The sequence below is a fragment of the Cucurbita moschata genome, unplaced genomic scaffold, assembly GCF_002738365.1.
Source record: "Cucurbita moschata cultivar Rifu unplaced genomic scaffold, Cmos_1.0 Cmo_Scf00106, whole genome shotgun sequence".
In the NCBI taxonomy this organism is placed as follows: Eukaryota; Viridiplantae; Streptophyta; class Magnoliopsida; order Cucurbitales; family Cucurbitaceae; genus Cucurbita; species Cucurbita moschata.
In genome coordinates this window covers 84751-107633 of record NW_019268622.1, presented here as the reverse complement: position 1 = coordinate 107633, position 22883 = coordinate 84751, and the positions used below count along the sequence as shown (strand labels likewise).

At 35.6% G+C, this 22883-nt stretch overlaps 1 protein-coding gene across 1 annotated transcript in view; it reads right to left on the bottom strand.

The window, feature by feature from the left end:
- The window catches only part of LOC111439783 (mitotic spindle checkpoint protein MAD1), a 35352-nt gene extending 17867 nt beyond the window's left edge, over nucleotides 1-17485 (bottom strand). The window contains exons 1-5 of the mRNA XM_023077313.1: nucleotides 17094-17485; nucleotides 15884-15983; nucleotides 6812-6972; nucleotides 1812-2009; nucleotides 1577-1669 (exon numbers count right to left, since the gene is read on the bottom strand). Of these exons, the coding sequence (XP_022933081.1) occupies nucleotides 1577-1669; nucleotides 1812-2009; nucleotides 6812-6972; nucleotides 15884-15983; nucleotides 17094-17291 (750 nt within the window). The 5' untranslated portion in view covers nucleotides 17292-17485. The remainder of the gene's footprint in view (nucleotides 1-1576; nucleotides 1670-1811; nucleotides 2010-6811; nucleotides 6973-15883; nucleotides 15984-17093) is intronic.
- Nucleotides 17486-22883: the final 5398 nt, after the last annotated feature.

Sequence of the window (22883 nt, the reverse complement as noted above, 5' to 3'; positions counted from 1 at the left end):
ATAGAGAACCTTTTCTTCTGTATCTGTATGAATCGATATTATTACATTCCAATTCCTTCCCGATACCTCCCAAGGAAAATTCCGAATTGGATCCAAAATTGACGGGTTAGTGTGAGCTTATCCATGCGATTATGCACTCTTCGAATAGGAATCCATTTTCTGAAAGATTCTGGCTTTCGTGTTTTGGTGGGTCTCCGAGATCCTTTCGATGACCTATGTTGTGTTGAAGAGATATCTATATGATCCGATTGATTGCGTAAAGCCCGCGGTAGCAACGGAACCGGGGAAACGTAACACTCTATATGTTGCATGAAGGTGAGGCTCCCGCAGATCATATATGAATTGGCTAATTACACTTACTGAGTATGAGCTAGATATATTAGTTTTCCCACTAGTCTTTAGTACATTTCTCTATCCACTGCAGGTTCTTTTGACTCACCCAATTTCTGATGTGGATCCACTAGTGTTGGTGCAAGTTTACATCCGTTTTTCACTGTTTCCATTAATAAATCCATCACATACTTTTCTGTGATATGAAAATGCCCTGGGTGAGTATGCTACTTCAATACCTAGAAAGTATTTTAGCCTTTCAAGTTCCTTGATCTCAAATTCTTTCATCAATCCCCTACTGGTTTCACTTTTTTCTTCTTCATTATCTTCAGTGACTATGATGTCATCTACATACACTAGAAGCACTGTAACTCCCTTTGTTTGTGAGTGCTTGATAAAGAGAGTGTGATGGTTTGAATAAGCTGGTAGGTTTGAGGTAGCTTGCAGAAGCATAGGCAGAAGCAGAGTTGAGTAGAGGCAACTTTTTTTCTTCACAATTGGAATGAAATTGGTCAATCTGAATGAAAATTGGTCACGGTGACGCAGCCTTCAAATGAAACTTCATCATGATTGATGATCAGCAGGAACGAAGACTTCAACGATTGAGTTAGGGTTTTGGTTCTAATCAAAATTTTCAAGATAGAAAAACTCTAATACCATGTTGCAAATCTAAATTAGAGGGCTGTTTTTCTTTTCTTTTTTTTAGAGAATTACGTCCCTTTTAGAGGGAAAAAGACTAACTAAATCTAAATCAACAGATAATCTAAATTCCCTTGATACTCGGTAATCTAAATAAATCCCAAGATAATAGGTAACAAGATAAGATAAATCTAAATAAATCTTTAATTACTAGGTAATAATATAAATAAGATTAACTACTTCTCTCGTTTAATGAGATTATATTAATATTCCTTCTATCAAGGTTTTTTCTTCAACCATTATAATAACCCCCTAAGTTGGTCTAATAACCATCAGGGCAAGCAAAAAAGGGTAAAGGACAATGAAGTTTTATGGGTTCAAACTCCATAGGAGCCACCTACTTAAAGAAACCAGTTAAGGTATACACATTGCAAGTTTAATTGACACTCACAATATAAAGACATAAAATGAGAGATGTTGAATTACAATAAGGTAGAATAAGACATAGAGAATAAGACAATAAGGTAGAATAAGACAATAGAGAAAAAGACATCCTAGTAAAATTCTCTCAGAAAACCTAACACAAATAATCACGAAGGCAACAGACCTCATTGAGTTGCTTCTTCAAATCTTCCAACTGCTCTTTTAGTAGCTCAGATTCCTTCTCAGCATTACTAGCTCTGCAAACCATCTTTTCCAGCTACAATAAAGATCATCAAGACAAGTTAAACGGTTTAGTCTTCCATGATGATCAAACAAATGTTGCTTGACATTTTATAAGAGAATTTTATATGTTCAGCAAGAATTCTTTCGAGGAATGTGATCGATAAGTGTCAACTTACATCTGCATTTATCCTTGAAACAGAAAGTTTTGATTCTCCTTTTAACTGCGCAAGCTCACCATGAAGACGTTTCCTTTCTCTTTCTATGCTTTCAGAAAAATGGTTTAATTTATCTTCTAAGAGTTTAGCTTTCTCTTCTGACAATGCAATTGAAGACTCAGCTTTCATCCGAAGGTTTGCTTCATTTTGCAACTTTACCTAAATTCAAAAAGCAAGAGATTAATAGAGCATCATGTACGGTTTTAGTGACCAATATGATAAACATGTACATAATGATGATTCTGACGCAGAATCTGATATCAGTTTGAGAAGATTCAGAATTACGGCCAACTTTTTAAAAAACAAGAAATAACTTCTCACTAATATAATAAAAAGGAATAAATGCTCAAGGGATACAAACACACAAAGGGAATGAAAATAACAAGAAAAAGATACAAAACAGTAAATACATCCACGTAAGGATTTAACCATGAAAATAAACCAGGAAAGAACAAAGAACTTTTCAATATCTTCACCCGAAAGACTTGGAGAGCTAGCAAACAAAAACTGAAGCTATGAAAAAGGCCGCCACCAAACACTTAAAACCAAAAGCTACTACAACCTTCCGATGAAAATCATGAATCGACCTCCAACTTTGCAACCAAGCATACAAATCAGCTACAATGCTCATATAAATTAAACAAGGTCAACAGACCAACGAGCTCAGCCTCCAAGAGAAATGGCCATACTACTAATTTTGAGTTTAAGGCTAGAATGGCCAACCCACAACAAAGTTTGATCTAAAACAAGATAACCACTATAAAATAAAACAAATATTTCACCGCCTAATTGAGCAAATTGAGGACTACCTCTGTGTAGAAACAACATAGTTGCAAAAAGGAAGGCAGAAAATGTGATAGCAACATCAAGTTGGCTGAAGTATCCAAGAGATTTTGATATAAAAAGGAGAAAGAATCTCGATTTCAGTTTCAAATCCAAAAGGAGGCTTTTTATTTTTTCTTTTGTCTTCGTTCTCAGCATTCCAAATCTTAAATCTTAATAAGAACGATCTTGAAGGAGAGACTTCTCAATTATTGTTCCACACTCTTGGAATTATCAAATAAGTTATCTCATTATTTCAAAACCAAAAACCTGTCAATTAATTAATGAGAAGATTCATCCCCTAACCCTTCGTATACCTTTCCACTAGACTTTCTGTCAACCAAGCCGACCCTTTATAGGAATCTCCAAGACCTTGAGTATTCCTTGATATTAATTTCATTGAAATGATAACAATAGGGAGCAGCTAAGCTTTTATCTGAAGCAATGTAGGTGGAATTGCCCGCATCTGAAACCCCAAGCTTCAATAATAGAGCAGAGTTTACTAGGAATTGACAAATGGACGCTGTAGGGAAAGTTTCTTTGAACTGATCATGGCTGTAAAATATGTGAGTATGCGATGAATAAGATAAAGAGGTGTGTTACATTTCGACCCAAAAGAAGAAGTTTCAAAGATGGAAACCCTATGTGTAGTCATGTGCAAAGGAGAAAAGGAAGCGGATGCCGAAGCCCTAATTATAGTCATTTGCAAAGAAGTGAAGAAGGTGAAACGTTGATGATGGAGAAGTTGCATTTGTGCATTGAAGATGACACAACCCATTTTTCAACCTAACCTGTGTGTTTTCTTCTGTCCAGCCCACATGGTCAACCCCTCTAGACACAAATTTGGGTTTTTCAACTCGAATTTTAGAGAACCATCCCAATATAAACTTCCTTAATATGACCCAACTCATACCCCAACTAACCGACTTTATTTCAAACGAGCCTAGGATGTCATTTTTCCATATTTGTGACATGGGTTTTGCTTCATTAAATTCGGCTGATGATACGGTATCAGTTCTACGCGATTCTTCCACCAATCTCTCCAAATTTCACACTCAACATTGTTTCAAATGGGTAAGTGATTAAAAGTAGGTTTTTTTTTAAGGGTTTGTAAAATTATTTACTATTCTGACAATGAGGAAAAAAGTATTTTGAGAGAAAATTTTCAAATCATCAAAAGAAGCAAATAAATTTGACTCATCAACTATATTGATATGGACCAAGAGACATCAATCATATAATATACTTCAATGAAGATGTGAAGAAAATGCTATTGAAATTATCAAAAGATATTTCAATTCATGCCACATTGAAGAAGAATGAAGCTTCATTGTTATAAATTTTGGGTGGATCATAATTTAGTGTGATTAAGAGTTATGGTGTTTCTTTAATGTATTTTAAGGCTTTTTTACATAGTGGCTAATTATGGTTATAAAGTATACATAGTGGCTAATTATAGTCACAAAGTATGAACGTTACAAACTCTTGAAATGCCTCATGTAAGGTCAAGGGTTTTACTTTGAGCCTAGATAAAGCCATGTATGTTATTTTTGTAAGGAAAAATGGAGTAAAAGAAGCATTTGTGCTTTTCTTTAGCCAATGGTTAAGTTTCTTTGCAAATTCTATGTAGTTTAGGTTGCATGTAGAATCATTCAAGCTTGACATGATCAATCTTACTTGTGAAGTGATTCGAATCTCAAATAAATGTTCTTGCCTTGATATATTCGATCAACAAGGTAATCCGAATCTTACTTCCCTTGTAGTGATTCCATATCATTTATATTGTTTGGCAATTTGTTTTCATCTCCTGGTCTTCTTTTTTCTTTTTAAACTTGAGAACAAGTTCTCTTTTTGGGTGGGTTAGAATTAATGTAAGGAGAAATGAAGGTAATCTAGATCAATCCACTTTTTACTATCTTTTGCAAATTATTTCCACATCAATTGATTCATAATAAAGATTGGAGTTTAGACCTCGTGGAGAAAAATCTCATCTATCCTATTAGGCTACACCACATTGATCTCTATTTTGGATCAACTTAGAAGAGGATTGTAAAAGTCCATTGATCTTTAAAAATTTTATTGTTTTCTATGGTTGACAACTATCTTTATATTTGTTTCCTTATTTCTGTTTTGTTTCTTTATTTTTAACTCCTTTTTGGAACTTGTGTCCTTCGAACTTTCATTCATTTTCATTATATCAATGAGAAGTTTTTTAGTTAAAAAAGACAAAAACTTACAATAAAAAAACATGGAGGCCTTTATCGAACCATGAGTTAGACTATTTTTTGTTTGGAACCATCATGTGGTAATGAATGCTTTTCCAGTGCCTATTGAATGAAGCATTCATGACCAATCAATTGGCTGCTCGGAATTGTCCAATTTGTTGAATAAAGAGAATGAGGAATGGGGAACCATCATGCAGTCAAAATCGGTCATGCATTTGTGGGACACTATTCAAATTAGCTCAGTAATTGAAGATAAAAAAAGTCTTCTCAACATAATTGTTCACCACCTTTTGATGTTCAATCACCAGATTTTTTGCAATGCTTCAAAGGAAAATCCAGAGATGGCAACTACAATCATTAAAGAAACATCTTTTGGTGATTCCCATAGGGCGCTTGAGTCTTCTAAGTCTTTAAGCATTCAAGAGGTGAAGAATTGTTTTGTTGCACCTTATCTTCATTACTACACTCGAAGAAAGGTGCATCATTTTTCAATTTTTCCAACCACCGAGGATAATACATTCCATCCAGATTGTATTAAAGAAAATGCTTCTAGCCCTTTGGCTCCATCGATCAAGAAAGTAATTTCTCATATTTGTAGTAGACAAGATTTTATTGTATTAGATTTTGATGGTGTTTTCACTAAGGGAGTATTTCATTTTTCAAACGATCTCACTACTTCTCCTTCCTCTCAAATTATGTTGATGATTGTGATGATGCATCTGAAGTTAGTTTGAGTAGTGTGGAATCTACTTTTAAGCTTATGGAAATTATAATTGATGATATTGGTGTACAAGATTCTTTTAGTTATGATTGGTATCATTATTTCAAGAAACAAACAAAGAGATTCCTCATTCCCTTCATTCAACAATGCCTATCAAATTTGCTTCTCTTATTGAACTTGTGGCCTCGAGATGCATGAAATTTTTCCATTCAACTCCCAAGACATTCGTTGTTGAAGTTTGATTGCTCTATTGCATTTGGGTTTGGGTTCAGTGGTTCTTGCTTGATGTTTTGAGGCTCAATTCTGCTTTGATCCCTAGTGGTTGTTCTTTTTGGTTAGAGCTCAGATCTTTGAGTTTTTCCAGTTTTTTTTGTTCAAAGTTTTTAGTTCTCGGGCGTTGTCTTTGGTTCCATTTTTAGCGTGCAATCTTTTGCGTTGAGTTTGGTCCTTAAGGCTTTCTCTTTTCTAATTTCTTTTTGTACAATTCGATTGGTACTTCTCATATTGAATGTTATTTCTATATCTTGTTCTTTTTTTGGTTCTCTACATTGGTTTATTTTGTGTTCCGTTGTGTTCTATTTTGCACTTCCTTGAAGAATGTGTATTTTTTAGTATTAGTCTCTTTTCAAAAGAGACATCTTATGTCTAGAGTACGCGAAATGGTTATCAAATGGACCTTGGACTGTTAGTTGACCATCAAAAAATGATGTAGCAATCAAGTTAGTTAAGTGATTTTATATAGGTCAGTTGGATATTTTATTAAGTTACATACTATTTTTTAAGTGAGCTGGCTTCCTCTCTTTTTCCTTTCTCTTACTATCTTCCAATGGTGCTCTCCATTGCCGCCCCCTGCTTTTCTATCTCATATTGTTAATCAATCATCTCCACAACTCTATTGTCCCTTCCAAAACCCTTGTTTAATTAGGGTTTGGAGAGTTTGGTTGGCTTTGTTTAGTTGGTTTTTTTCCTCTCTTTCACTCCGCATGGGAGTTTGTATCTTGAAGTTTTATGTTCTTTTCATCTATTAATGAAAATTTTGTTTCTTTGATTAAAAAAAAAAAAAGAACCAATGACTAAAGTGAGAAGAGAAAGTGCTCTCCCTCCGTGTTCTCCTCGAGGATAGAAAATAAGAATCAACCAGCTAGGAAATAAAACTCTTTTGGTTGTTGGACCTGAAATTCAAATGAACATACCTCCAGTTCACTGCTTATTTGCATTTGCTTCTTCAATTGTTCCCCGGAATCATTAATTTCTTTAATTAATTGCTCTTGCAAAACCTTTTCACGTCCCCTTGCAGCAGCAAGTTCTTGCTCTGTGTATAATAACTGTTCCAGAAATTTTTTTCTCTCCGATTCTGCGATAATTACAATGACAACTCAAATCGGCAAGAAAATTTTTTTTTGATCAAATATTGAAAACTAACATGAAAAATTACATGGAAGTAGAAATAACTTACCTAGGAAGAAACCAGCAAAGAACTAAAACAAAAACAGATACCAGCCCAACTAAATGATCAAAACAAAACCAAAAAAACCATTCACCTTAAGATAAACTCCATCCTATAAACAAGGAAGTACTACAAACCGAAAGATCACACAACCATTTTTTTTTTTTTTTTTTAACAAGTAACGAACTTTTCAATAATAAATGAAAAGAAAGAAAAAGGCTCAAGGATACAAACTCCTAGTGGGAGTGAGAACAACCAACAAAACCAATAAAGAACAAATTCCGTAAATTATAAGAAACCTAAAAACGACACTGAAGAACAAAGTGCTCGATGGAAAACAGCCACTGAAATGAGGTGAAAACTAACACAGAAAACCGATAAACCAGAACCACTGAAGCTAAGACCAACTCCAACGATGTGTAAGATCAACTCCTGAGCCACAGCCCCAGAAGACAAAACTTGGAAGAAAAGGTCATGAAGACACCAATAGGAGAGGGTGCTCCAACTTTACTTCAAAACTTCAAAACTTTACAAGGAACAATGAAAACAAACCCCTATTCAGACACAGGCCTGCTTACGGCAACCTTAAAAAATGAGAAAGATCCTCGATACTATTTAAAAATTCCTCTGGAACTTCCATATAGATATATTTAAACTTTGCAATAACACTTGAGGACATCCCCACGAAGAAGGATAAAACACCCCTACTTAGGTTGGAATTTGAAATAAGAGAAGACAGTAATAAAGAAAATGGAAGACAAGGAAAGGTCCCAACTCACAATATCAAGACAACCTTCAGCTAAAATTGCTTCCAAGGCAAGTGTAAGTATATGTTCTAGAAACACTAATACTACTCAGTAAAAGATTGATAAGAGACCAGCATCTTCAGTTTGAGATTTTTTTATAGGAACCTTAGTTTGCTGTTGATGTTATTTTAAATAGAAATATAATTTTAAATGATAGGTCAAAAGGAAGAAAAGTGTTCAATCATACAAACTCCCGGGGGGGGGGGAATAAAACACCCAAAGAAACAACAAAACATGACCAAACACAGCCCAAAAAACAAAACCAACTTCAACAAACTCCGAAACAAAAATCCAAAGAGAAATATCAACCAAGGGCACCCACTAGAGACAGGCTTTTGCATTAATCTCATACAAATCAACGCCACAGCTCCTTTAAAAAGAAAATTTTGTTCCTTTTTCATCTACTGCATTGTCAGGAAGGAGAGGAGGAGACTTATCAGACAGATTCTTTGAAGGATATCCAATTTCTTCACAAAAATGAGTACATAAAACCTTTTCAGACGTTACCTCACCAATCAACCCAAAAGCTTGAGCTAATGAGTTATGATAAATTTAATTATGTCAATCATTCAACATTTTCCTTCACTTGCAAGCTTACGAATTTGAAGAAGGCCCAACAAATGAAAATCAATATTAATTGGGGAGGGAAATGATACAATAGGGGTTCATACACAGGACTTCTCTGATACCATATAGCTAGGTATGAGAATAATTTTCTAATATATTCTTGAGTGAGAAAATAGGATTATTTATACAAGAGGGATCCCTAGCTATCGTTATTGTCTCACTGGGATCCCTCTTGTACAAATAGAGTTAAATTCTTCTTTCCTCACTCAATGACATAATGATACAAGAGGAAACCCAACAATAGAATAATTTCCATGAAATTTGCAGTCTCTAGAANCCCCCCCCCCCCACACACTCTCTCTCTCTCTCCTCACTCCCCATACCTCACTGATTCTAGCTTTCAACCGATTCAGCCACAAGTCTGTTTAGCTCCAGTTTCTTACCCGATTTTAGTTATTTTCTTTTCAAGTCCTGGAAGTTAGTAATTGCAAGATCAACATTTCGTTTTTTGGTTTAAATCTGAAAATTTTTATGAGGAAGGTACACAAGCAAAATGATGATACCCCTTTCTCCACCACACTTGAGGTGGTTTGAAAGATCCATTGTTAAATTGTTGCATTGGCCAAATCGACAGCACTTCTCCAAGCAAGCTTGCGATGATTCATGTACTTCTCATCTTTGAAAAACTCAAGTCCCCTGCAGGTTAGTTCATGAGATGTGTTGTTTGGCCCTCGTCAAGTGGCAGAAAGTACATTCAAGTGTCAATGGGCTTTTCAAAGAAGGGATGGCTTACATTTTGGAATTTGTTAAATGTTTCCCTACAAAGTTCTGATAACTTTAAGTCTAAGATAAAACCTTTATCTTAGCCAATACAATCTAAGACATCTGGAGCTATTAAAACTTTGGCTAAGGTAGTGGCTGGGTGTTTGCAAGAAAGACACAGAGCCCAGGTTTTATTGGTAAGAAAAATCAGAGTGGCAGCTTTCTCAAGGTTCTTATTGGTAAGAAAAATCAAGAACTGTTTAATGAAGGAAAATATTTTTCAACTTCTTAAATCCAAAGGCAAAGCTCCTATGGATTAGTGTGGTCAAAGTCATCCTATCAGAATTGTGGTTGAAGAGAATCGGAGAATTTTTCAAAATCAGCGCCTTTCTTGGTTTGGCAGATTTGAATCAGCGCGGTTAAAGTCTTCTTGATATTCTCAAAGATTATTGCTGGATGTTCTTATGGGGTATTTGTCTTAATTGGCATGCCTTTATTTCTGCTTTATAGTTTTTTTTTTTCTTCGTAGTGTTTGGTCTTTATTTCATTTTTTATTGTTTTTTAACTCTTCATTGGAGTTTGTATCTTTAAAGATTAGTCTCTTTTCATTTCCTTAATGAGAAGTTCGATCCTTGTTTTAAAAAAAAAAAAGAATTTATCAGCAATAGAACAGCATTCACTTTCCCTTGGGAGAAAAGCGAGCCTTCAAATTCCCTAGCTCAATATTTCAAAAGTCTAGAAAGATGTGGATAAACTTTCCCACTTTTTTTTCCAGGCAATGGGAAGAGGATTTGCTTTTGACAGGACGCTTGGTTTGGAGATTCTCCTCAAAAATTGTGGATGCCAAGTCTCTACAATATCTCTTTAATCCCTTCCTTATGGTTTCTGTAGCTAATAATAGGCATAATTAGTTCTCCTATTCCAAAAGATGTTTTACCGGCCTTATGGAAGTCAAAATGTCCAAAGAGAATCAATATTCTTATGTGGATGGTGATTAATAATAGATTGAATTCCTCTCAAGTTTTGCAAAGGAAGCTAGCTTTTTCTTCCCTCATGCCATCAATGTGTTTTTGTGCTCGTTGGCATGAGAGAACCTAAATCATTTGCTATTTGGCAACTCATTCACTTCATCTTTCCTTTTTTTTTTTTCTTTTTTTTTTTTTTAAACAAGAACGAAATGTTTCATTGAAGAAATGAAAAGAGTCTAATGGTGGAAACGAACTCCACAAGGGAGTGAAAAAGAGAAAGTGATAAAAGAAAGCAATAAAATTAAACAATCAATCACTCAAAATAAATTATAAAGACATTCCAAATGAAGGCAAATATCCTCTAGAGAAAATCCAGCAAAATCCTATGAGAGAGAACACCAAGAGGAAGTTTTCAAACGGACCAATTCAAATTTGTAAAGTCAAGATAGTTGCTTTCTTTTTAAGATTATTTGATTTCTTTCCATCCACAATTTGGATATTGGATAAGGAGGGCAGCTTGAGCCAACAAGAGCGTGAGTATGAGTAGCCAAAAAATAAATGTTTTGAGTGTCCCATTAGACAAAGTAATTTTTTCACCTTCTGCGATAGCTAAACACCCTGATCAGCAACTATCCCATTTACTTGCCTTGCCAGAATACCACGAGTTTTTAAAATTCTCTTTGATGCAGTCTTATCAAGTTTAGGGATTTGACTTGTTGCAATGCAATCTCAACAGATTTAACCCCATCAAACCAAGAAAACTGAGTATGATGTGTTGATGTAGTTCCATCTCCACATCAATAATATGCCCAATCATAGTCTCTGAGGGTACAAAATCTCGCAAAAAAATTACCCATAACTGCTCCCAAGCACTTTCTTGAAACAGAAAATCACTGTATTTTATAGCCCACATAATGATGGCTAATCTTATTCATTCCAAAGATGTTTTCTTTCTCTATAGTCATTTAGACCCAAAACAACTGTAAACTAACTAAACATGTCTTGTTGAAAAGAAATTTTAACCGAAAGAGTGTAACCACCTTTTAGAACTTCCAATGCTTTCAACTTGCTGTCATCCCACTTGATTAGCATGCCACCTGAACAGACAATGGATTTCACATTCACCTAGCTCATATCTTACAGATTCCATAATAAGTTGATGATTTTCCTATTAAAAAAGCCAACCTTGGTTTCTTGAATAAGCACCATATCAGGACAATGGAGTTGCAGGAATTTCTTCAAAATTGAACTTTTTTGAAAAATCTCCCAGATCCCTGATATTCCATGACAGAACCTTTCATGGAAAAACGAAAAATAAAATGCATTTTTAATTCTTGTTATGAATCCTCGTGGAACTCAAAGGAGAAATTTCATGCAGTTGCAGACCACTGAGCTCAAATAATGACGAAAACCTGCATTGGTTTAAAGAAGAAGAAAAAGTGTCATTGACGTAATGATTCTCAAGTTATTCATCCTTATAAGAGGAATTTTCCTGATCTGAATTTTGAAAGAGGGACTCAAAAGCTTCTGCAAATGGATCTTTTATTATGATAACATCAAAGTTGTTGCCATGAGAATGAAGATGCAGTTCCACACTACTCAAACTAACATCCGACTCATCATCAGAGTTATTAAAACAAGGATTAGATGCTTATTCAGAAGGTGAAAGGACTTTGGATAACTGAATGATACCCTTAAAGAGACTTTTATTCCAGCCAAATCATTATTACCAGGAGTGAGTATGAAAGGCTAATTGGGGCTTGAAGAATTACTTGAAAAGTCTTCTGTGAGCCAATATTCTTATAAATAATGCTCATCAGTAACCATTGGAAGTCAAAGGGATAATTTCTTTTTATCTTGTATGATAATTTGAATAAGCTGCCATAAAACCATCTTTTACTTCTTTGATACTCATTGAAACTAAGGAGTCTAAATCTTTGGAGGAATTATGAACCATTGCCTTGGAAGACAGACCATCATCAATTTGAACCGTTGCCTTGGGAGGGAGACCATCATCCATTAAAGGAACCATTACCTTGGAAGAGAGATCTTCGTTAAGTACAGGAACTGTTTCAATGAGAGGCCTGTTTTGTATTTCTTTAACTAAAGAAGAATCAATATTCTGAAAAGGCACAGTAGAAGGACCCACCTGTTCAGATAAAGGACAAATATTTAAAGATGTCTCCTCAACACCTGGTGCAATAAAAGCCTCCTTCTCTGGCATAACTAAACCTTCATTCTCTAACACATTAATGACATCCTCCTCGTTAAAAGATGATGATAGGAGCTGACTGTTGATGCTCGCCAGGCAGGCTAGGGACAATTAAAGCTTCATCTCTGGCATAATTAAAACAGTGTCCTTGGAAGCACTAATGACTCCATCTTCCATGACTTGCTGTAGCTTACATAAATCTAAGGAACTTGAAAAGTCATTTAAATACAGCACACCATTAAGGCTTCATCTGCTGGCATAATTAAAACAGTGTCCTTGGAAGCACGAATGACTCCATCTTCCATGACTTGCTGTAGCCTACATAAATCTAAGGAATTTGAGAAATCATGTAAAGACAGAACACCATTAAAGATATTTGGAGGATTTAGTGAAGTCACATCACCAAATCTAAGAAAAGAATGCCCTCTTTTTCCAGGTTCTTCTTTACTTCAATACGAGCTTCAGTACAGTCAAGCAAATTAAGGGTTTGAGACGAAACACTACCAAGGCCACCAGAATATTCTCCAATTGCTTCAAACGTGCTTAGTTCCCAATATGTTAAAGGTAAATTCTTTAGGAGATCCAATCTTCATACCCCTCAATAAAATTTGAATTGGTATGCTTCTCTTGACCAATTTTCAATTTTTAAATAGAAAATTTCATATGGCCTCCATTTTTCATCAAGACTCTTCAAAATCCTTTCTTCTAATTTTATCAAAGTCTTATCAACCATAAGCGCTTCAACTTTGTCTCTCGAGATCCACCATAGGTTGGGTTTGAGAGAGTGTGATGGGTGACTATCCAGCACAGTTCTAGAACACTAATAGTCTACCAAGAAGAGTTCAGTCGAATTAATGTTGATTCTTTCTTAACTTTAGGGTTTCTTGCCTTTCAGGAATTAACACCTCAATTCATTGATAACAAAGGAGAAATTCTAGCTTTTGACTCTCGATTAAATTTCAGCTTCTAACACCTCAATACTTTCATCTAATTTCAGCAAAACCTCATCAACCATAAGCGTTTTGACTTTTGTCTCTCGGATCCACCACAAGTGGGATTTGAGAGCCGAGTGATGGGTGACTATTAAGAACAATTCGGAGAGCCCATTTATTCTGTCGAGAGGAGTTTAGTCCAATTAATGTTGAATCATTCCTTACTTTAGGGCCTCCTGCCTTTTGAAAATTCACACCTCAATTCATTGATGACCGAAGAGAAATTTCAGCTTCTGACTTTCGATTAATTGCATCCCCTTGTAAGCAGCTGAATTCTTTCTTGATCTATGAACCAATTTAATGAAAAAACCAATCTTTCAACAGAAAAGTAGTTGACTATCCAAACTGTTGGGTCGGGATAAGCAAGACCTCTTGCTTCGAGAGAAACTGGAGTGTTGTCTAAGAAAGCTAATTTGGCAAGCATAGGTCCCTCGTACCAAAAAAGCAATGAACTCAATAAGCAAACATATCTAACACGTATGCAAGCATCGACCCCGAATAGCATCATCCGACAATTTAGGCAACCCGATGTTCCAGCAAAGCAAACCCCTTAAAAACCCATTACTTAATGAGGATTTGTTATGGTTCCTTTCTTTTTTTGATTTGAAACATCCCAGTGGAAAATCAAATCAACGGACAATACATAAACAAGGAAGAGGTTGGAAGATCTAATCCCAAGCCAACGGATGATACATGAACAAGGAAGAGGCTAGAAGATCTAACCAAAGAATGTGATAACCCTTTACAGTGGCCAATTGAAACCCCAAAGTCTTTATAACAACATCCTCATCCACTCGTACCAATGTATAGAAAGACATTTGCAATTATTACAATAGCGATGAGAGTTTATGACAAAAAAATAAGGATTTCGACGATTCTAGAACTTATGATCAGTGTTGTATTAAAATCGAATCTCTTGGAAGAAAAGAAAGTTGGGACAATTCGAATTGGGAATGACAAAATAGAAATTTACCACACATCCTGTTTTTTATCGCTACACCCTGTCATACCCCTACTCCAACTTTGCTCTCTACATAGAATCAAAAATATTAAAAGAAAAATGGAAGCATGGCTCGTTGAATTGAGAGGATTGCTACTACACGGACACATACTCAATCGTGCATGATCAACGACTATCAAAAGATCTGATTTCTTCTTTTGCATTAGGTAAGCTTAAGCTAGAGGGCAAACCCATGAAAGGATGAATTGAAGCACCAAAATCACCGACACCTGTTAGTAGCAGCAAGCAAGAGCAAATTAGAGGTTTGAAGGAAAGGAAACACAGTTCCTTGGCAGCGTGTTCATTTCCTTTTTGCCAAGTTTCATTTGATTTGTTGTGGTAATTAATCAAGACTGGAAATTGAAAAGTATCTTCTAAAACTTCTTTAACTAAAACCTCACAGAAGTTCATATTCACCACTTCTTTCTCCATTCAAACCCAAGAAGATGTTCAAATAGATTGTCTTCAGTGGAGTTCAAAACACTGACTGTCCCTCACGCTCTTCTTTACAGCCTCCACATAACTTCTATGAATTGGCTTCTCCTTAATCACAAGCTTATCCTTAACCACAGACAACACAGATGAATCCTCTACCAAAATCTATTTAAGAAAATCAATTAAAGACCAATAATGTTCTTCATAATTCTGAAGGAAATCTTTTAACATTTCCCAAAGATAAGCCAACCTTTTCGCTTTTTTTTTTTTTTGTGTTTTTTTTTTTGGAGAAATCAGCAAGTATTTGAATTAACTTCTTACCTCCAGAAGGAGGCCAAACAACACATTAAGTGCCATCCTTGGAGGGACCAACGCTTCAACAACTCAGTTGAAACAAAATCATCTCTACCTTGCTTAGAAAATTGAGAATACACAAGGAGTTGCAACAATCAACTAAGGAATGTTTGAACAACGCAAATGAGAGATCGAAGAGGAACCACCAACTTTGTCTCCATATCTTCTACAAAAAAGAAAAAAACACCGCATTGTTGAACCAAATGCATAAGAACTTATTTCGTACACAGCAGCTCCTCGCTTCCAAAACTTAGGAGTCTTCACTGATACACTTCACCTATTGGTAGAAATTATTTGGGATTTTTAATCTTCATGGGTATTCACTAATGGTTTCAAGCACAACTCTTCAATTGCTAATTGGTCCAAGTCTTCCTCCACGGCTTCATTTGTGGTGGGTTATAATCCAGTTAGGCTATTATATCAAAAATTCAATTGGCGCATAGTCAGTTCTTGAAAGCAATTGTTGGCTAGATCGTTTGAGGCAGCAAAATTCCACGTTTCTATTTGGTGTTCTTATTCCAAGCTCTTTTATGATTTTTCCTTACAAGATATATGTTTAAATTGGGTTGCTTGTATATTACCTTAGTATTTTCACTCTCTCTTTTTCATTCCTCCTTTTTGGAAATTTTTATCTTTCAGCATTAGACTTTCTTCAAAAGAATATAAAACTGCATTCACTTCATCTACCAGCAATTAATAGAACTTATATGCTAACAACTCACCAACTTTGGAGAGGTTCTCATTTAGCACGCCCAACTTCAATTCATAATCATGAACTTGCTTCTCTGCATTGCTTAATGCATCTAAGAAGTCTGCCTTCACCTGAAAAAGAAACACAATTAAAGTTCATGGTTCAAGTTCTACCAGTAATTAAGGAATAAAAGCAAGTAGACAAAATTGATTGGGACAAAATATGAAAGAGGTATTGGAAAGCTTATTATTGTGCAAAGTTCGTATGTGAGTTCTAAACTAAAGTTTAATGTGTCAAGGAGCAAAGACATTTGATTTCTAAACTATAATAAATTACTGTGAAATAGGTAAAAAGTATTGCAAGCGGCCAAACATACTTTGACATGGCATTCATAAAGAAGCTGACACAAATTGCACCATATCAACTTCTCCATGGAGGATAAAACCATTGGAGTAGTTCAAATATCATAGTTACCTAGCTTGGTTAGTCCACGCTGATTAATTAATGACAATGAATCGCCTACAAAGTGGGATCATAAATTGTCTTCTTTTCTTCCAGTGTTGATGCTTTAAAGGGACTTAACTGATATTAAACACATTGTGATGTCTATCTGGAAATAATCAAATTTTAACATGACCTGATAGAAGAGAGATCTAGCAATTAATACCAGCCTTAGATGGTATTATCATGCACCAAAGGAATTTTTTTTTTTTTTTTTTTTCTTATGTTATGATAAGAAACCAGACAATTCAATTGATCGAAGAGGTAAAAGTATAGCCAGGAAGAAATGTCTTTCCATTCGAAACAATTGGGAAAGAGGCAACAGTTTGCCTCCCTCTAAATTTACTCAAAATATCTCATGATTTGTCAAATTTCAGGGCTTATTTAAAATGTATGTCGGCTAACATACGAAATGGGCGGGAATGTCAAAATGGACAGTCTAATTCGAGTTCGCCTGCCCATTTAGATGAAGACCTCCTATTTTAGGAGTTTTCTTGTGACCTTAATCTTCAACACGATTGAGAAGCACATGGCTCTCAGATTCCCAGTGACTCAAAAGTGTGTTCAAACCACCATCTCCACAAAATAGTTAACTCGGTTTAGACAGGCTAACATTTACGCCTCCTAATAGAGTTCAGAAACATCAAACATTTCTAACGAACTTCACTAAATAGTAAGACTATGAAATGATGTATCAATAACAATAAATATATTTGAGAAAGGGACGTCATTTTCCGAACCATTTGGCGACATTGGTAAGTGCAGAGCATCTGCTCAGAGGGCTCGTGAGAACACTCTGGTTGTGTCGTTGCTGGCACCACGGGAAGAGGATCTTCATAGATAACGAGCGGAAGATCTGAGGCACCTGCCGATGAGGAATCGGGCAGAGCCCTAACATCGGATCGTTGCTTCTTCGGTGGAGGAGTCCTGACAATCATCTTGCTGCCTTTCCAGATTCCAATTGCTGTGTTAGGGTTTGTTCGCAAACTGCAGTTATGTGGCTACTGACCAATTTGAAAACAACGGTCGTTTAATGGCTGTATTCAGCTAAAGAGCTTCATCGCAACGATGCAATCTAATATGGTATGGAGGGGGAGGTGATGATGGAGGAGTAATTTTTCTTCCTTTTTTTTTTCTTTTTCTTTTCTTTTTTATTCTTTTTCATTTTTCAAGTTTGGCTCTTAAATGTTGAGACCACGCACGGTCTCACGGTCATACTTTTTTAACCGTGCAATGTCGTGATCTTGACACGCTCACGACTATCTTTAAGGGGAATTCAAGCCCCATATTCGTTTTTTTTCTTAGCTTTGTGGCTTCACCGGACCTTATGCGAGATTTGTCTTTGTCAGCCGAACATCGCTCGTACGGAATACAAGCTTGTTTGGCTACTCATGTCGCCTGCATGTGCATGTTCAATCATCTACTACACAACCGACTTGCTTTTACATTAGGCCAAGTCATTCGACTCAACCTTGCCTCTACTCAAGACCAAGGTCTTTCAATGCGACATCGCATCCAACATCATCTTGGTTCCCAATCAATATGGCCTATACGTCTTGACATCATCCCAAGTCACGGGATGTTGTCGGTCATCGCAACTCACTCGTTCATGTCATCGAGAACGGGGTCCATGTGGCGTTCATAACATCAAAATATCCCGAACATCCATCCATTCGAGTTCTATCAATGCATAGGTTCTTCATGCCCATGCCATGTCATTTACGGATACCGTACTGGATAGTGGGTGCAAAATCCAACCTCTGACACACAGGTAGGCGCACAATATTGGCATACTTGTACCCCCCGATACTGTCCTTCAAAATTTTATTTCAAAGAAAGTTGTCCAAGACACTTGTCTCGAAACGCTCACCCTTACTGTGACACATGCATGTGCCACAGGGCAGTTTACTTAGGCCACAAGGCCTAGGGATGGTGAAGAGATGACACCATGCTTCCCCATAAAGTACATTTGGAGGCATTCTCGAACGGAGGGTGTAGACATGATTTTGGCAAACGGACATACGGTATCATGGAGCATCCGCCCGCTGTTCAATTGACACTAAATTTGACAAGCTTTCATATTTCATGTGGACGGACTTAACTCCATAATCGCATGCCCAAATTTTCTTCAAAACCCCGACTTTAGAAGTTAAGGCCCATTGCCCTACCCAACCCCTCAACAAGTCTATCTTTGACACCCTTGTCTACTCGTTGCCTTTATCTTACTTATGTCTTGTCTTCTCATCAATGCTCACTCTATGTGGCGTGTTAGAAGATATATTGTTCTCCTCGGTCGCATCATGGCACTCGTCTAGGCTCTCGCATGATCGAATGAGCGCCACATGGTCGGCGCTTCACTTACCGTAACATAAGGTTCACAACCTACTCTTTTCATAATACGATTGTGACACATTGCAAAAAATAATTTAATATAAAAATGAGATTTTATGTTAAACTAAGAGTACGACCACGAAGTGAAAGATTTTAAACTTTCGATCAATAGTGAAAAGTTAAACTATTGTGTATGAAATTAAATACATTCCATGAGATGCACTAAATCTAGGCCTAAGGTCAATTTTATCCTAAGGGGTGGGTATAAGATATAAGTTAAATATTATTTTTTTAAAGCAACAAAAGAACTTGATTTAAACGATCACTCTTTATTAAATTAATATTAAGATAATGTACTTATGTAAAAAGATTCTAAGGACTTGTCTCGTCTTCTTTACCTGAAAAATCAAAAGTTGCAAATGTAATCTTGAACAATAGATTGTTGACGTACAAGAAAATCATGTTTAAGAAATAACTTAAAAGAGTCTATTAGAGTGTCCATAGGGCGTGGTGGGGACTTCTTGTCCTGTTCCCATCTCGTCCACCTATTTCATTCTTCATCTATATGAAATTATCAATTTTTTTTTTGTGGGGATCGATGAGAGATTTCTCATGGAAAATTTGCGAGGATCGAGTTCGTGGCTGGAAATTTTTTTTTGGTTTATTATTTTTTTAAAAAATATATTTATTTTAAAGTTTTCATCTTTTAATATAATTTTTATAAAAAAGATGGAAATAAAATCTTAATAAATCAATATACTTTTGTTTGGATCCGTGCAAACTTGAATACTCATTAAGGTCATAAACAAGTCCTATACGAAGTTTTGTAACATTTGGAGGCCTTAACCTCACATGCTTAAACATGAGTACAAATGTCTTGGTTTGCCACGTGGAACGTTGGTTTGCTACTACAAATTTGAAGGTGCATGTTCGATCCTTGACTGCGCAAGCGGACTAGACTTCCTAGATGTGTCATGGTCATGCTTCGATTCAAATCGAGTCGTGGTTCAAGTCTCCCATTATTGGAATGATGCGTGCCTTTGTCCTCCTACCGATGCGTGTCAACACGATGCCAAACGCGCTCCACCATCCTCTATTAGATACATATTCTTCTCTTGCTTCCCCTATTGGATACATATTCTTCTCTTGCTTAACGCGCTTGCCACCATTCGTACCGTGCGTGTCTACCTGATTTTTTATTGCTTGACCCATTTACCCAAGGTTGACTTTAGTTTTTGAAATTTTCCCTTTTTTTTTTTTTTAATATTTTTCTAAGTATTTTTCTCTTCCGCCTCATATTCAAATTCGATCTCGAAGATCATCAATAAAATCTTAAAATTTCGGGTTTTAAAAGAAAAAATCTAATTTTCAATTTCTCGTCGGGACTCGGATGTTACAACCGTGCACTAGATAGCTGTCTACATTTACATCATAAGTCCATTGTTAGGGTGATTTAGTAGCATTTTCATCTTTAAACTTCGATAGATTGATGATTTCTTTCTTATATCTAATATGTTTTTACCATGTTGACAAAGTTTATCAACATTTAAACCCATAACAAATTTTAATATATAATGTTCCTAAATAGTTTTCTACGCACAGCAAACACGACATACACGTAGTAACTGTCTTATTTTAAAATAAAAATAGAGTCGTTGCCATGACATTCATACATTTATATTATCTTTAACATTAATTTATTCAACTTAATATAATTTCGTGTTTGTCACGTATCCCTTAAATGTGAGTGTTTCCAATAACGAGGAAAACATGCAGGCTCGTTGCTTAAATTAAAGCATTTATACTATATAGGTGTAAATAAACTCTACAGTTAAAAATATATATCATTTCAAACTTTCACATCGTCTTTTTCCATGTTTATTAGGTAAAATTGAAACTTTAAACCAAAATCGAGAAGTGACATATTTAAAAGATAAAATTGTATGATTAGCATACCGTCCATATAATTAAGCTTTCAAACATGTTATTACAAATTTGAAAGTTCGAAGGACCTCTTTGATAGAAAATTAAAAATTTAATTTAACTAAAAAGAAGAATGAGAGGGAAGGAGAATCCTACGGTAAAACTCGTAGTTACTTGGTGTGTACACAGGTTGAGTCGGGTCGGATCGAGTTAGAAAATCTTTTGAACAACTTAAAATTTCAGGTTGGTTGAATTAGTGATCCAACCAATCCAAACAAAGTTCACAATCCAACCCAACCCAACCCTCTATTTTCAAGTTGATTTGAGTTGTGAGGATATATTTTTTTTATTATTTTAAAAAATCCTACTATCTCCCACACATGTTACATCCATAATTAAAATCGAATAAAGTTCAAATATCAAACATTCACAAGTCACAATCCATCACTAACATTGATGGTAAATGTAAAATATAATTTTCGTAATAATCTTAAAAGAATTAACTCGACCCAACCAAGAAAATGTCAGCTCACAAATTAACTCGAATTCTCGATTTTTCTAAAAGTTTAACCCAATCAAAATCGAGAAAAAAAAAAAATTAATTCAACTAAACTTTTATCATTTAAGTTGAGTAGTTCGAGTTGATCTGATTATCCAATCATATGAATATCTCCTAGATAACAGTCTTTACACGTTTTCATCCCTGAAGCCCTTCCATAAAAAGAAAGGAGTTGAGGGTAAAAATAGTAAAAGAAGATCGATGAAGCAATGAATTTGAGAGGTGAAAATAGTAAAAACATGAAAAATGAAAAAGGAGTGGTGGGCCAATTTTGCAGCGTAAAAGAAGGGGAGGACTTCAATTATTTTCACGCCAATGTCAATTTTCTCCCCACATTCATAACATGCGTTCCACGTGGCAGTCGCAGTAGAGATTCATTGTATTCACCGGGTCAAACCACACGCTTTTCACCTTCTCCATTCAAGTTGCGGGAAGATTCTTTATTTTTAAAATTAACAATATTCAAAATAATAACCTATTTAAATTTATTAAATCAATATATGTATTTTATTTTTAATTTAACCATTTTAAAACAACAAATAGAATCTATTTTATTTTTAATTTGGCTTTATACGTGGTTTAAATATTCTAAACTCCAACTTTACGTGGTCCAACTTCATCTATGATATTTGATTCATTCAAAAAAAATCAAATTTAGAATCTCTGGGTGGAGCCGAGCGTATCTTAAGTCTCCTAACTCACTCCTATATGGAGATAAATATTATTAAATGCTCAAAACAATAGTTATATTGTCCAAATAGTAGAATGAAGCAAAATAATAGCTAAGCCGAAGTGAAGTAGCCAAGCTGAGGGAAAGTCGTCTAGAGCTAACGGCTTGAAGAAGCTGCTCACATGAGCTTACGACGTGGATGAGTTGTATGGTTGGAGACAACTCGATCAACCCAACATATGTTGAGGACAACTAGGGCCTTGACAGGATTGAAGCTCATGGGTTGCGTGTGCTAGTCGTGAGCCTAGCATCACATGGGTCACTATACGATGGTGCAACCAGAAAAATCTTCATGGATGATTGGATCGTGAAGCAAGATGATGTTGGAAATGAACCCTTCGTTCACGGAACAGAAACATTAAAATCAGCTTTAATTTTATTTAAAACAAGACCAAAAAAAAAAAAAAAAAAAAAAAAACCTAAAGATTGAAGTCTTTAATCTGTTTGCTCCACTGTACTTAGTAAGTAACTTCATTGTTAGGGGTCGAAAAATGCAATCACATATAATCATAATTTATGATGGGATTTAATTTTTCATGACTATTCTTTGGACTCTACTCTATCTATTATGGATAGGGTTGGATGCGTTGAAATTCGCTACACATGATTTATGCATGAGCACATGAATTCATTAGGTGGGCTCGTACACATGTCCCCTAAGTCTGATTAACGTTGTTGAAATTAAATATAAAGAAAGGAAGCCATATCGTATCTTGGGTACGTGTTCGTACAAAACCATATTGGAGAAGTATCTCATGCTCGTGACATGGAACATGCACGAGCCTTGCATTTTCAAATCATAGATATACTTATGATGCATATTATACTTCCATACCTTTCATGCCATAACCTTCCTATAGGATGTACGAATGTGTACATGACCTATCATTCATTCTTAACATCCTTGACTCATCAAGTATCTCATAAGATATTACATGAATATGGTATCTAGGGTGCATTGTTTTTCATTCGATTGCCCTGGGCGCG